Genomic DNA, 15,314 nt, shown 5'->3' on the forward strand with positions numbered 1-15,314 from the left:
AAGAAATTGCCCCCTGAACCTAATAACTGGTTGGGCCACCCTTAGCAGAAATAACTGCAATCAATCGTTTGCGATAACTTGCAACAAGTCTTTTACAGCACTCTGGAGGAATTTTGGCCCACTCATCTTCGCAGGATTGTTGTAATTCAGCTTTATTTGAGGGTTTTCTAGCATGAACCGCCTTTTTAAGGTCATGCCACAACATCTCAATAGGATTCAGGTCAGGACTTTGACTAGGCCACTCCAAAGTCTTCATTTTGTTTTGCTGAAACTGAAATAAGTGGAAAACATATTGAGGAAAACCTCCATGACATTTACTTAGCTTAGGTATTACATAAATAGCAGTTGTAATTTACACTGTTTTACATATTTTTTCTTTCAAATATTTTGGTTATAGAACATTTTGTTGTTCCCAAACTGACCTGTCTAGTCTACCTGTCTGCCCAGATAGTTGTGGGATAACCTTAAACACTTAGTTGATGCATATAAATAAAATGGAATGGGTGAGTTCTTACTTAGTTGTGAGCTTTTTAAACACCTAGCTGCGCAGATCATTTTAACTTACTTCTCATTGCCAACAGAATACAGTTAAGTTAGTAATTGTTATGTCCATTAACATTACTTAACAGTCATACAGAGGCGTATTTCGGCACCTGGGGACAAAGACTATTAATGCGTCCCCTAAGGGCCCAAAAAGGGGGCGTGGCCACTTTTAAAAAAAGTAGTACACAGGTCGTGCGCTCCTCTGAGGACAGTCAGTGACATGACTATGTACTCTGTAATGTGCTGTAGAACCTGTCAGTGCTATTTAAATACAAACTAATAATATGGTAGGACATTACACTAGGAGTGTGGTAGGGTTAGATTGTGAGCTCCTCTGAGGACAGTCAGTGACATGACTATGTACTCTGTAATGTGCTGCAATACCTGTCAGTGCTATATAAATACAAAATAATAATATGGTAGGACATTACACCAGGAGTGTGGTAAGATTAGATTGTGAGCTCCTCTGAGGACAGTCAGTGACATGATTATGTACTCTGTAAAGTACTGCAGAAGATATCAGTGCTATAATAATAATTTGGTAGGACATTAGGACTATGACTATGGTAGTGATTAGATTGTGAGCTGCTCCAAGATCAGTCAGCAACATTCTGGTGGTGGGTCAGGTCTGGCACTGGAGGCCTCTGGCTCACTCAGGTATGGTGTTGGTGTGCTACCTGGGCTCAGGCCTGAGGCCCAGTGGGGCCTCTAGCCAGATACCCCACTAGGCCTCAGGCAGCCTGCCTGGTGGTATGTTGGGCAGTGTACTGGAGACCTTGGTGAATGGGAAGGTAGGGGCTGGTGTGTCTGGGAGTGAGGAGGGGTGTCGCAGTAGCCAGTAGGCTGGCAGAAAACGTACAACACAGCCAGCCAGGTTGCAGCCTACAGCTACTGGATATATGGCATGCAATACTTATATTGATTTTTTAATAAGCAAGCAATGCTGTAATAAGTCTTCCTATTCTGACTGTCACCCCCCCCCCCCCCCAACAGATTGCTGTCACCGCAGAACCAGAAGAATTCAAAGACAGGCGGGGGGGGGGGGGGGCTTGAATAGGAGGATTTATTGCATTGCTTGCTTATTAGAATCTATATAAGTATTGCCTGCCATATATCCAGTCCAGTGCTGTCTGATCTGGCCTGGGAATGAGATCTCCTTTCTTTTCCTGAGGGGGGGGGGAGCGGACTGGGAGGCTCTGGCTGGCTAAGCCTGGCTTTTACACATAAAGTAGTAGTCTTACTTGACTGGTCCAATAATTTTTTCTAATGGCTGGCCTGGTGCTGCAGTGCAGAGCTGCTCGCAGGCTGGCAGACTTCACTTGGCAGACTTCACTTGCTTGCCTCCCTCGGTGGCTTGCTGGCTGGCTGTTCGCTCGCTCACACACTCGTGGCTCCTCCCCCCATCACCCGGGCTGCCGCAGCGAATGGTAAACTGGCTGGCCCTTTCCCGCTCTCTCCCGCAGCCGCTCTATGCAGCCTTCCACTCCTATGGACGCTGTGACATCACTGACTTAAGGAGACGGAGACCAGGCCCGGCGGTCGGTGCCACGCCGCCGCGATAGGGATAGAAAAAGTTATGGAAAAAAAATGAAGGACACTGCGGGGGCGCCCTGCCCACCCCAAGCTACGCTCCTGCAGTCATACCTTACATGGTAGACTTTTTTATGGATATTTCAAAGCAGATAACAAACAAGGGAAATGCACCCAATAATTAATTTGAAGAAATGATATAATATTGAGTACCCTTTTTATTTAATATATTGCTGTCCACATCGCTGAAATCCAGATTATTCTACATCAAATTCTCCATTATCCCAAAATACCAACTCTGTTTTATCATGCAACAGCACATAGACAATAACATTGAGGACAATTATTAATAACTCTTTAATAACTCAAATTAATTTAAAAAGCTACAGCCCAGTGTAGAAATGCTCTAAATAGATACAATTTAATTGCAGACTGTTGTGGGCCCTTTTGCTGATGGGTCCCATAGCAATTGTCTGTTTCTGCTATGACAATAAGCAAACCCTTTTAAAACAAACAATGAAGTACAGAATAGAACAATTTATTGTTAAGGCCAGAAAGGGGAAAAAGGAAACAACATAGGGAAGAAGAGAGGAAAAATGAAAAATAAAGGAAAGAAAAAAAAGAAAAGAAATGAAGCATCACTAGGGCTCATTATTTACACATTTTTCTCAAACACATTCTATCAGATATTAAAAAAAAAATCTGAAAATGCAATATTTTTTTTCTCAATAGAAAAATTATTTCCTCATTTTCGATATAATTGATTATTTATTTATTTATTTATTTTTTCACATTTTTTTTTATTAAATTGTAGAATAGAAATTAGTGCATACATAAATTGGTGCATTTATCTGAGGATATGTATACATAAGCTTATTTTATGCACCATAGCAACTTTGAAAAATAAAATAAAAATAAAATAAAATAACAAGGAACATGAACAAATTTAAAACAAAATTTAAATTTGAACAGAATGCTATAATTATAACATATACATTCACAGTCACTTGGTGTAGGAAAACATCCTAGTAGTGCAGACTGCCTCACTCGAAGGCAAGGTCTATTGTAGGCTGGGGTGGGAGTCGGCAGCACTAAGGCAACAGTTACCAGCGCCCTCAATGGAAGCCACGGGCTGAGCTTATAATGATTAAACTAAAGCAGGGTCCACTGAGCAGGGGCATGGGCTATCTGAAATTTGAGAAGGCCGTGAGGGCCAATGATACTAGGTCTCAAATATTGGGAGGAGGTCAAGAAGTGATACTCCTCTCCTGTGGATAGTCCAGGCAAGTGCCTGTGTTTAACATAGGAGGTAGGGAGAGGGGTAGGAGGGGAAAAAGAAGAGAAAGACAGATAAGGAAAGCAAGGAAAGAGAGAAAAGGGGAAAAACAGAAGAGAAAGAGAGCGGGAAGAACAGATTGAGAGAGAAAGGTCTACCCTGGCGCCGCCTGAGGTCAAGAGTGACTGATATGTTTGGTTTATTTAAGTTCCCCTAAACTTTTAGCGGAAATCAAGTGAGAGGGGCTATAGAACCGTCTAAACCAAGAGTCACATCTAAGATATAACATTGTGCTTGTTGCCTCCTTTTTGAGAATACTTAGGGCCCGTTCAGACTGCACACGTTTCCAGCCGCGTTTTGGAAACGCGTGCGGGGGGCCGACACGCAGGACATCAGACAGTGCATAGAGTGCACTGTCTGATGTTCACACTGCATGCGTTCCGGACCTGTGCAGTCCGGGAACGCATGCAGCACGCAGATTTTACAAAAACGCGCGGCTGTCCCATTCACTTTTCAGTGATGGGATCAGCCACGCAACGCATACGAACGCGGATGGCGTGCGTTCGTACGCGTTGCGTTCTGCATGCGTGGCCGTCCGCGTTTTGCAGTCTGAACGGGCCCTTAGTAATAGAATTCATCAATTAAATTCTGCCTAGGTCCACTAATGTTTCAAATGACTCTGGAGAAGTGTCTTGCTACATCTGCTGCCTAGTGAATAATTAATATATGCAAGGCAGCCATATATTATAGGATTTATCATAGACCTTTGAACCATGTGCATTTAATCCATCTCTGCTCCCAAAGAAATTACTTTCTAATCTGTAGTCTCGAAATTATATATATATCTCTGCAGCTAGAGGAGCAATTACTATATTAAATGTAAAGCAGCTTAGAACATACAGTATGTGTGTGTGTGCATGCGTGAGTGTGTGTGTGTTTGTTTGTTGAAGAGTTCACATGCCCTTTCATGTAATATTTAGATAGGACAAATTATAGATTCCACCCAGAAAATGAATTTTTGAACATAAATCCAGAATTCCTACATTTTGGACAAGTAGTGATCATAGAGCCCATCTGAAGACAAGTTACTGAGGAATGAGCATGATAACCCAAGAGGTGCGCACAATGATGAGATTCATCTATTGCACTGCTTGCTGTGTTATTATTTCATTTTCAGCACATAGTAATGTTTTGCTTTACTTATTTTTCAGGTTTCTTTCTACGATTTACATGTGTGTGTTCTTGACTGTGTTGGAAGATCGGGCAGCTGTGATCTAATTATCTGGTAATAGGGCTTTCCCCCATTCCATCCGTAACTGAATTACAAAGTTTCATTTAAATGTAGAGATCTTTTTACTTGTTGATGTAAACACTGATTTACAATTTCTTGCCAAAAAAATAATCCTGCCTGATTTACTAATACCTCCTTCATAACAGCAATTATGTTACTATTGAATGGTTACATTTTTCTGACAAATTCTTTTAGAGGACACATTATGGGGCTAAGTATACTAAATTTTGCTGTAAGGTTTTCATGTTATTTGCTTATTAAAAGTGTTACAAATGTGGCTGCCTCTTCATCTTTGGGCATAATGTAATAAGAATGAGCACTTATTAAAAACTTTATCTTGTTTTACTGCATTGAGTAAAAAGGACAGTGAGAGATTACTCGTGTATTTTTTCAGTGGAAATGAATGACTTAGTGAAGTGATTATGGTAAAATAAGAAATCATCTTTGAATCTTTACGATAAAAATGTTCATCACATTTTAGTGTTTTTTATACAAATTAATTTTAATATTTTCATCAGAAAAATGTATGTTACAAATAAAAATGTAATAATGAACCTCCTGGGTTTATTCATAGGATTTTGCTAACAGTTGAGAGCTGCTTTACTTTTGCGTTAATTAAGTCTGTAAAATTATATGACTGTAGTCTTCAGATTTAGTAAGCCTAATTTACTAAGAGGAAGGACTGCAAAAAAATAAAATAAATAAAATAAAAGGAAAAATAAAATAACACATGCCATCCTTCCTTCACACCTCCTAAATAGTCTTTAATACCCTTATCTGACCAAGCAGGTTGAGTAACCTAGGAGAGAAAAGTCCAGTTTGTGGTCCCCATTTTGAGGGACAAGGTGATGCTACTCACATCTCTGTCTCCCACAGAGAAATGGGAGTACAAAATAACCGTCCTCAATGAAGGGAACACATAAAAGAGGTAATTTACTTACCGCTAGCTAATTAATCCAAAGGCTAAAAAACAAACAAAAAAAAAACCCCCACCATGAAATATATTTGTATGAAATAAACTTTTATCACCAGCATTCCTTATGTTTAAAGCTAGTATCAATTAATGTGTGCTGTAAACTTTGTAGGCAGATGGCAGTGCCATTAACATATCACATAGAAAAATCCATCGATCCAATGTTTTGGAGGCATAGTGGACTCCTTTCTCAGGGGAAACAACAGTGTAAATAAACCCTTTCTCAGGTTATACATGCTGAACATGTGCAAAATGAACATGGCTGGGGCTCAATGCATTCAGCCACAGCCATGCTCCGTGTGAACATCGTCCAGCACACATGCCAGAACCAGACCAGTAAGCCTTATATATACTGTTGTTTTTCCTTGAGACGGGAGCACACCATGGATCTAAAACATTACATGTTATAATAAAAGCTTAAAGATTATACAAGGCATGATTACAGGATAGTTCTACTTTTCAAAAAATAAGCACACATACCTGGTTTTATTTTATAAATTACATTTCAGAATCATAATCCAGTTCTAAATTACTAATTCGTCATCTTTGTGTTATTTGTGTTCTTTTTCACTGTACAACCACCAAGCTGCCATCTGCATTTGTTGCAACCAAACTGCCAACTGACTGGAATCTTGACAGTTGGCAGATTTTCCAACAACATAGGCACTATCAGATGCTACCATGTTCTTTTTAGGGGACATGGAGGTGGGACATGCCCCTTGTACTCAGCGATGTGACAAAGGTGTTCAAGAAGTCGAGTGAGGAGTTTCTGCTATCTTTCCTCCCTTTGCAAACTATGCTGCATTGTTAAAGGAAGTGGGGATTGGCTGTGGCTCAAAAGGGACCACTTGCTGGCTCTTTCCTCCTTGATACCCAACTTTCATGGCCAGATACATAATTAAAGGGCAACTATCACATACAATTTTAACATTTAAAATGCATATATATAAGAGGTATATTTCTCCCAATTCAAAATACGCTCAAAATTAATTTTCTCATATGTTCCTGCTGCTTATAGTAGGCATTTCAAATCTAACAGGTTTTTGAAAAGTCCATCTTCTTATAGGGAATTCTCGGGTTATCTTCATTTCATTTTCAAAAGCAGTTATAGAACAAAAGTTGCTCAGTCCAACTGCCAAGATAATGTACAAAGTCCAGTATTGCCTGTTTTTTTCACTGCATCCATTATTTGAACATAAAATCCCATAGTTAAGGGCAGAAAATGAATGATAAATTATTAAGACATTGTGGGTCACAGGTATACATTAATGGCCTTTCTTCTACTCATTTGTGATTCGGATCTTTATGAAATCACTGGTAATTGTCACTTTCCAAGGCAATAATGAGCTGGGCATAGTGACTGAAAATAAGAGCTTCTTGTTATCTTTTTAGGTATCTTTTACAGTAACAAGAAAAGCCATTAGAAAACAAAAATTAGCTTTCTTTAGCTATTAGCTCAAAAAGGACAACAATGGGTAATTTGCATATTTCAGCAGTGATGCACTGGGAGAAATCTCAGAGCTAACTCCAATCTGAATTATTGCAAATACTTTTAGTTTTAAGAAAGCTAATTTTTGTCTTCCATTATAATTGACAGAAAACACATTGTAGCACAGATATTAACTGACAATAAGTGAAAACAATGGAGGGCCAATATAGATTCTAGCAAATGCGATGTGTATGTTAAATTGGACACAGTAGTGCTTCGGCAAATTGTGAACCCAACCTCCAACAAAACGTAAAAAGCATCCCAGTCAAATGAGCAAGCAAATCTTTTTTTTTTCTTTTCGATATTTCATACATGCTGTAGCTGATCTAAAGTATAACAAAAAATACAACTGAAAAAAGCTACTTTAGTATTAAATCTAATAAATAAATGAATTTAAAAAAATTGGCACACATTCGCTTTATGGTATTTATAGCTGAGAGTGTTTGGCTACACTATGTACTCTTCTTCATACATGTTAATGTGTATTGTTGCTGATGAAAGCATGCATGCTTATGGCCAAATTATTCAGGCAAATGATTTCTTGGCAATCAGATTAGGTATGAATTTAACGATACCCATGGCCATCACTGCAAAAGTTTGGAAAGATATGATTCATTTTACAGGAGGAGGAACCTAGCTGTCCCCGCATGGCCTGCTCTGGGACAACCCCAACTTGCTCCATTTTATGGATATTCCAGTCCCATTACTCTGGGCCCATTATAGCATCAAGGCTGTACAACACATAAATAAGACAGAAAATTTATGCACTTTTAATTAACTCAAACAACAATACACACTAAAAAACTAATTGTTCTTCTGTTATTTACAAATACGCTATGCCTTCCACTCCCAATTTTCAGGTGGAAGAATATCTAACTTAGGCTTATGCTACCTGCAAAAAAAACTATGATGCGTAATACCCTTGAAAAACTGCTAGAATCTGAATCACAAGGACTAATACGATGTAAGAAGAAGTAGAATACAGAAATCCCAGATCTTGATGAGGAGGATTGGGAGGACATTCTAGAGGAGTATATAAAATGCCCATCTGCTCAAAAGACAGATTAATACAAGTAAAATTTTTACACAGGACATACTGTATATGACACCAGTACATGTGAACCAAATCACAAGCACCAACAGTGATATTTGCCCCAAATGCAACTCGGAAGAGGGCACTTTCGCACACGTTTTGGTCCTGCCGCATTATCGCCACCTTCTGGAAAGATATCTTTCAAACAATAAGTAATATCTTATCTACACAGTTAACCTGCCCTTCCAGAAACGCACTGCTAGGTTTTTTAGATGGAGTCTCTTCTCTCAAACATTCCCAATACGTAATCCATCTGCTTTGCCTATATGCATGTAAGGAGATCTTAAGGGGATGGAAAGGTAACAATAGACCATCTATCAGCCATTGGAAACAGACTATCAATAATACTATCCCACTATATAAAATGACATATATAAGTAGGAACTGTCCAACAAAATTTAATAAGGTATGGTCACCATGGCTTAAACATACAGACTTAACCTTGGATGGTACGGTCACCATGGTTTAACCATGCAAACTTAACCTCAGATGACCCTGAATAATTAATTAATAGCATATATATAAAATAAACTGAAGTATGTCAAATACACTCTTATATAATATGCAATACATACCTGTTATAAAATAGCAAACTAATTAGTGGGTGCGGAAGACCTTGTTCTGGAGCCAACTCTTTTCTTCCTTCCTTCCTTCCCTCATTGTCTTCCTCTCTAATCTCTCCCTTCACCCATCTCCTCTCCTCTCTCCCTATCTATTCCTCTTTCATGAAGTGTAGAGATGTTTTACACCAGAGTCCGGACTACCGCATTACAGACGAATAACCCACTATAATGCCATGAATATAAGATATAAATATATTTATTGGTAAACAAGAAATGCTAAGAAATGACAGCTGCTGTGACACTAATTGATTGCCTGTTTCAATAATGCTCAGTATACGTCTGTACTGTGTTATACTGTCACTTACTGTTGTAAGTTTTTGTTGTTTTCTGCTCGCAAGGGCAGTTGTTATAAAATCAATACAATTATTTCTTTAAAAAAATTGTAATTTAATTACTATTGGAAGCATAAACATTACTTTCAATAATAGTCTAAAGAAAGTAAATTGAATATAATCAGAGTTGTACTGATGCAGTATCTTTTGTTTTTATTTAGGATAACAGCAGGAACCTGCTTTCATATATTGTCTCATACTACTTACGCCATTTTGACGATGTAAGTCTTCATAACTGATAAGTGTGATTATTTAACCATAGGGACACATTTAGAAATCAAGTATATACTTTGCTATTGCTAAGCAGGATAAGTGTGCATGTGCACACGCTTGTGTGTGTGTGTGTGTGTGTGTGCGTGTGTGTCTAGGAGGTCTGTGTATAGTTTATGCATGTACACACCTACAAGTATGGTAGAAATGTAATTTCCCTATATATATATATATATATATATATATATATATATATATATATATATATACATATATATTTATATATACACACGTGTGTTCAAGTTGCAGTATATATTTATTAAAATAATTACATTTACCGTATATATTCAAAACAAACTTTTATTCAACAAAATTATATGGTTTCCCTTTTTAGAATGCTGGTAAAGAAGAGAGCGTTTTTATACTACCAGAACCTCAAGATCTCTTTCAAGCTTCTCAAATGAAGTTTGAAGATTTTGTAAAAGAATTGCGGAAAATTAAAAAAGACTTGAATGGTATGTCAGGTTGTAAGATTTTTAAATGTACAAATATCCCCTTATTCTGTCTTATGAAAACTGGCTGTATGGAAGTTGTGAGAATTCCATTGTATACATGCTACATATCTGTATCATAGAAAATGGCAAGATACATATTAATTTAGGATAAATATATTGTATATTGGGAAAATAACTGAGATAGATAAGTGTTGTAGTGTTTAAAGAGAACCCGAGGCAGGTATTTTCAATCTCAAGAGACCACGGAGGCATGTCCAGTGCATAATGACATGCCTCTGGGTCTTGCCATGGCCACCTCTAGTCCCCCTGGGGTCTGCTGTGCCCCCCCCCCCCCTGAAAAAAAGCACTAGGCTAACGACAATCTGCTTGTCGCTAGCCCTGTATTTACCTGCAGGCTGCCAATCTATCAGCGCTCCCCCACCTCTGTCCCTGCCGCCGTGAGCTTCCTCCAATCGGAAGCTAAGCCGCAATCCAGAAAGTACCTCCCAGGTCGCAGTTTAGCTTCCGATTGGAGGAAGCTCACGGCGGCGGGGACAGAGGCGGGGGAGCGCTGATAGACTGACAGCCTGCAGGTAAATACAGGGCTAGCGACAAGCAGATTGTAGCTAGCCTAGCGCTTTGTTCAGGGGGGCACAGCAGATCCTGGAGGGGGGGGGGGACTAGAGGCGGCCATAGCGAGACCCAGAAGCATGTCTTTATGCACAGGACATGCCTCTGTGGTCTCTTGAGATTTAAAATACCCACCTCGGGTTCTCTTTAAAGAACAGGGTCCAATATTGTCACACATAAGCATGGCTACAAATTTCAGCCAGTTTGGAAAATATTTTGTCTACTCTTATCATTCTTATCTTAAATAGCACCAATATCTTCCCCAATACAAAACACAATTGTGTAGCACACCTTGTAGAAAGTGTACTGTATATAGATTGGATTGTTGGTAAGTACAGGAACATCAAGAATAATAGGGGAGAGAAAGACTCCATATAGACTTATGGTTAAGTCTCCTATATTTAGGCCTTTCCCCATTTAAAAACATTCTCTCTGAAGATGCGTACACACTACCCAGAGAATTGAGCATGTATACAGGAGTCCCCCAAGTGAAGTGGAATTCCACATCTTAACAGGCAAGAGCTAGATATAAAAAGTTAGTAAGCGATAAAAAATTAGCCGGTATGGAGGCATCCCATTTATTACTATTGTATACATCTTGGGAGATATCTAGACTGGTATACTGCCGATCAGCAACAAATCTTAGATTTGAAGCTTATGAACAAACAGGAGATCTTATTGTTGCAAAAAACTCAACAATACCAATTAGAAAAAAAAGCCAGACATCCCTTAACCACTTTATCCACCACTGCAGTATATCTACGTCATCTGTGACTTCATCTATGCCACGAGTTAGTAGATATACGTCTTGTAGAAGAAGCAGTGCCGTGCAGGATTGGGCTTGCTCCTGTACACATTTCTGGCACTATCTTATGTAGCACTAATTGGTGAACGGGAATATAAGTTTCCTGAGCTAATGAGATTGATTTTTACAATTAAAAATACTTTTATTTTCTCAGTTCATAGTGAAAATTATTTCAGTTCAGAGTGTGGGCCTGTCATGATCTGAAGAAGGAAATAATATGGTCCGAAACGCCTGTGCGTAATTTTGTACAGCCACATGTGAATTTTAAGATGTTGTAACTTTTAAATAAGCTGAATAAAAACCATTTTAGACAGTGCAAAATCGTGTGGAGTGATCTACAGTGACTTGTGACTCCAGAGGGGATTTCTGCACATCTACGGACCATTGGTGCAGTGGCAACTACGTTACACTTATATGAGGGATTAAAAGAAAAAGTTAATTGGCATTTTTTGGTTTCCTGTTTTTTTCTTGATATATATATATATATATATATATATATATATATATATATATATATATATATATATATATATATATATCTGGTTATGCAATACTACTTAATCTGCATCGCCCCTCCACATGGCAGCAGACTCATGGCTCTGCAACAGCAGAGGGAGGCCTCTGTACAGGACTCAGCCACTGAACTGTTTCATGAGGAAGCCTAAGTGATCAAGTGCCAAATCCCTTTTAATCAACAATAACTGAGCATATTACGCACCCTTATTCTGGCCAGACATGTACTACATAGGTTTTGATGCAATCTTATCAAAGTATTGTTTTAAAACGATTGCAATAGACTCTTAAACCTCTTGCACAGGAACGAGGACTGCTGCCCAGCAGGGATCATGACATGATCCCTCGGGCAACAGTATGGAGCAGAGGCAATCTAGCCTCTAGACTAGATACACATTCATTTGCTTTGATGGAGGAAGAAGGGATCATGGTGTGGCACGCAAGGGAGAGAAGACTTTCCCAGGCCAACGCTCAGCCAAGTTAATTCACCAGGCAGATTGACTGCAGAGGTACTGAGGGAAGTCAGTGGCTGCTATACACATGCTTGATTCTCAGCAGAAAAAAAGCCCTAACCAATAACTGACCTCTTCTTAGTGTATCTGCAGGGTACCACTGTGGTCATCATATTCAAAGCAGCTCCTCCTCTCATGACCACCTTAATTTTATTAATTGAACTAAATCACAACCTTTTTATTGAGGGAAATCTTTGATCAAAGCTGGGCAAAGCTTGTAATTAACTAGAGCTAATGGATAGTAAGAATGTTGGGCAACACAGACAGTATTAGAGCCTGAAAAGAGTTACAGCCCTTTTCTACTTTCTCCAAAACAAAGAAAAAATTGGGCTGGAGTTCTGCTTTAGTGCTTTCACCCACTGGATTGCAAATTAACCTTCTCATGACACAGTCCTTGTTGTTAGAGTACATTAAAGTACATCTAAACTGAGAGGGATATGGAGGCTGCCATATTTATTTTCTATAAACAATATCAGTAGCCTGGCAGTCCTGCTCCTCTCTTTGGCTGCTGTAGTGCCTGAATCACACATCTGAAACAAGCATGCAGCTAATCCAGTCTAACTGTGGTCAGAGCAACTGACCTGCATGCTTGTTCAGAGTCTATAGTTAAGAGTATTAGAAACTGAAGCTCAGCAGGACAGCCAGGCAATATCCATTGGTTAAAGGCAGATACATTTGTCTGCCTCCTTATCACTCTCAGTTCAAGAGTCCTTTAAAAGTAAAAATGCAATCTCTACCAATACATTTGCCAGACTACTAGGCGTTTTAAAGGTGCGTACACACGCACTACATCCGGCAACGGATGTAGTGCGTGTGTACGCACCTTAAGAGCAATTGTTCTTTTATCCCAGGCTGCACAAGATAAGGCTAATTTACAGAAGTGTGCCTTTGTGTGCAAGTTATACTGATTGTAACAATGTTTTTGTTACTGCAAAACTTTGTGATTGAACTGGATATTACTGATGTTTGTGCTTTCAGTACACTGATTTTGATTTTCTCATAAATTACATTATTTTGGGTAACATGCAGGTAGGATAACTATATAGACAATGACAAGTTGGGACTGGGAGATGTGTTTTTAACTGTATTTCATTTACTGCTGGAGTTCTGTATGCGAGTGTGCTTTTATGCATGTGCCACCAAGGCTGTGCTGCAGCTCAGAGCCTGACACCCAGAGATTGACTAATGACCACGCAGCGTGTTCTCCTGTTACCTGACCACCATGATAAGCCAATTGCTGTGATGAATGTATATAATAGGATAACAAAGGCGCCAACAGGATAATAAAACACTAAAAGAACTTAAAAAACCATCTTGGTAATAAAGGAGGCAGTGGTGGACTCACCTCCTCCAAGCAGAACACACGACTGTGGATTTTCAGCCAAAACAATTTTATTGGATACTCCAAATAAAGTGCAATGTGTTTCGCGGGATACAAACCCGCTTTATCAGGCAATAACAGATAGGAGTAAACAGCATCTGCCAGTATCATCAACACTGAGTGCCTCTGTTGATGATACTGGCAGATGCTGTTTACTCCTATCTGTTATTGCCTGATGAAGCGGGTTTGTATCCCGCGAAACGCGTTGCACTTTATTTGGAGTATCCAATAAAATTGTTTTGACTGAAAATCCACAGTCGTGTGTTCTGCTTGGAGGAGGTAAATCCACCACTGCCTCCTCTATTACCAAGATGGGTTTTTAAGTTCTTTTAGTGTTTTTTTAACCTGGTGGCGCCTCTGTTATCCTATTATCTACATCAAGTCCACCCTTGGTGGAGGGTTGTACCCTTCCTTCTTCTACTACAGAGAGCGACTTTTTAATCCTGAGTGGGGTCAGGACAATCTCCCCACCTGCTTTGAAAGTGGTTACCTAATTGGTAACCCTGGTTTGTGAGCATTAAATTAATATTATTACTCTTCCAATTATACATTACCAGTACATACTACACTATATCGGGCTCTTGGTGTTCTCTCTTTTTCTCATCCTTTGCATGATTAATGTATATATTTGTAAACAAACATTCTTTGATCCCTTATGCACTTAAAATAACTTGCGGAATAAAATAGTTTTTTTTCTTTCTTTTTTTTTTTTACAATATTACAGTACTTTATAAATTATTTAGCCAGTGCTTGCTCATTGTAAATCTTTCCTCACCCTGATTTACATTCTGATATTTATCACAGGTGGCGACATCTTTACTGTTTGTTTTGAAGCCAGTAGAAATAATACCTGTTTTTTCCAGAATGCTCTGGGGAAGCATTCCACATAGCTAAACAGCCTATGCTAAGCATCAATGGGAGGCAGGGTTTACATACAGCAACACATAGATATAGGAAGTGTCTTTGATGCTGAAACCAGGATAATTAATGTAAAAGTGGGTATCCTGAATAATTTACAACATACTAGTATACGTCATTACAGTGCCTCTTTAACAGGTCTTATCTACAAACCAAGCAAGAAAGTATCTTAGGTTTTACAGAATGTGTTGATGAAAGTGCAATTGAAGTCTATGACTAAGATTTGTAAATATGTAAAAACATTTTCCAAAACCAACAAGTCTAGTTTGTTATTTTCACAGCCTGTGAGACAGAAGCCGCAAAAGTGTATCAGAAATCTGTAGAGGAATATTTGCAGCCTTTCAAAGACAACATAGAGGAATTCCTAAGTAAAGGTATGGTTATCACTTTTATATCGTTGTATTGCCATAAGATTCTAATCAAAGCTACAAATATGGCTTGAGTTACTGTAAACGTCTTTGCAGGAAATATTGAATTAAGTTCAGAGGAAATGCATTGAGGTAAAAATGTATAACAAATCTTTAGTTTTTTTTCTGCTTAGCAATTACTATTATTGATTTATTATTATTTGGTATTTATATAGCGCTGACATCTTCCACAGCGCTATCCAGGCTATATATTGTCTTTGTCACTTGACTGTCCCTCAGAGGGGCTCACAATCTACAGTAATCCAGTAATACCTACCACAGTCAAATGTCTAT

General features: G+C 38.8%; 1 protein-coding gene across 3 annotated transcripts in view; it reads left to right on the forward strand.

The window, feature by feature from the left end:
- FMN2 (formin 2) overlaps positions 1-15,314 on the forward strand; it is a 123,213-nt gene that overhangs the window by 87,239 nt on the left and 20,660 nt on the right. The window contains exons 12-15 of one of the 3 annotated variants that reach the window (XR_011019395.1): positions 4,561-4,634; positions 9,312-9,371; positions 9,755-9,875; positions 14,895-14,978. Coding sequence is in view for 2 of the 3 variants with exons in the window: in XM_068231779.1 (XP_068087880.1) it covers positions 9,312-9,371; positions 9,755-9,875; positions 14,895-14,987 (274 nt within the window). In the remaining variant the exon portion in view is untranslated. Of the gene's footprint in view, positions 1-4,560; positions 4,635-9,311; positions 9,372-9,754; positions 9,879-14,894; positions 14,988-15,314 lie in introns of those variants that run through there. The other 2 variants (XM_068231779.1, XM_068231780.1) reach the window with 2 other exon arrangements.

This window comes from Hyperolius riggenbachi, chromosome 4 (genome assembly GCF_040937935.1).
Source record: "Hyperolius riggenbachi isolate aHypRig1 chromosome 4, aHypRig1.pri, whole genome shotgun sequence".
In the NCBI taxonomy this organism is placed as follows: domain Eukaryota; kingdom Metazoa; phylum Chordata; class Amphibia; order Anura; family Hyperoliidae; genus Hyperolius; species Hyperolius riggenbachi.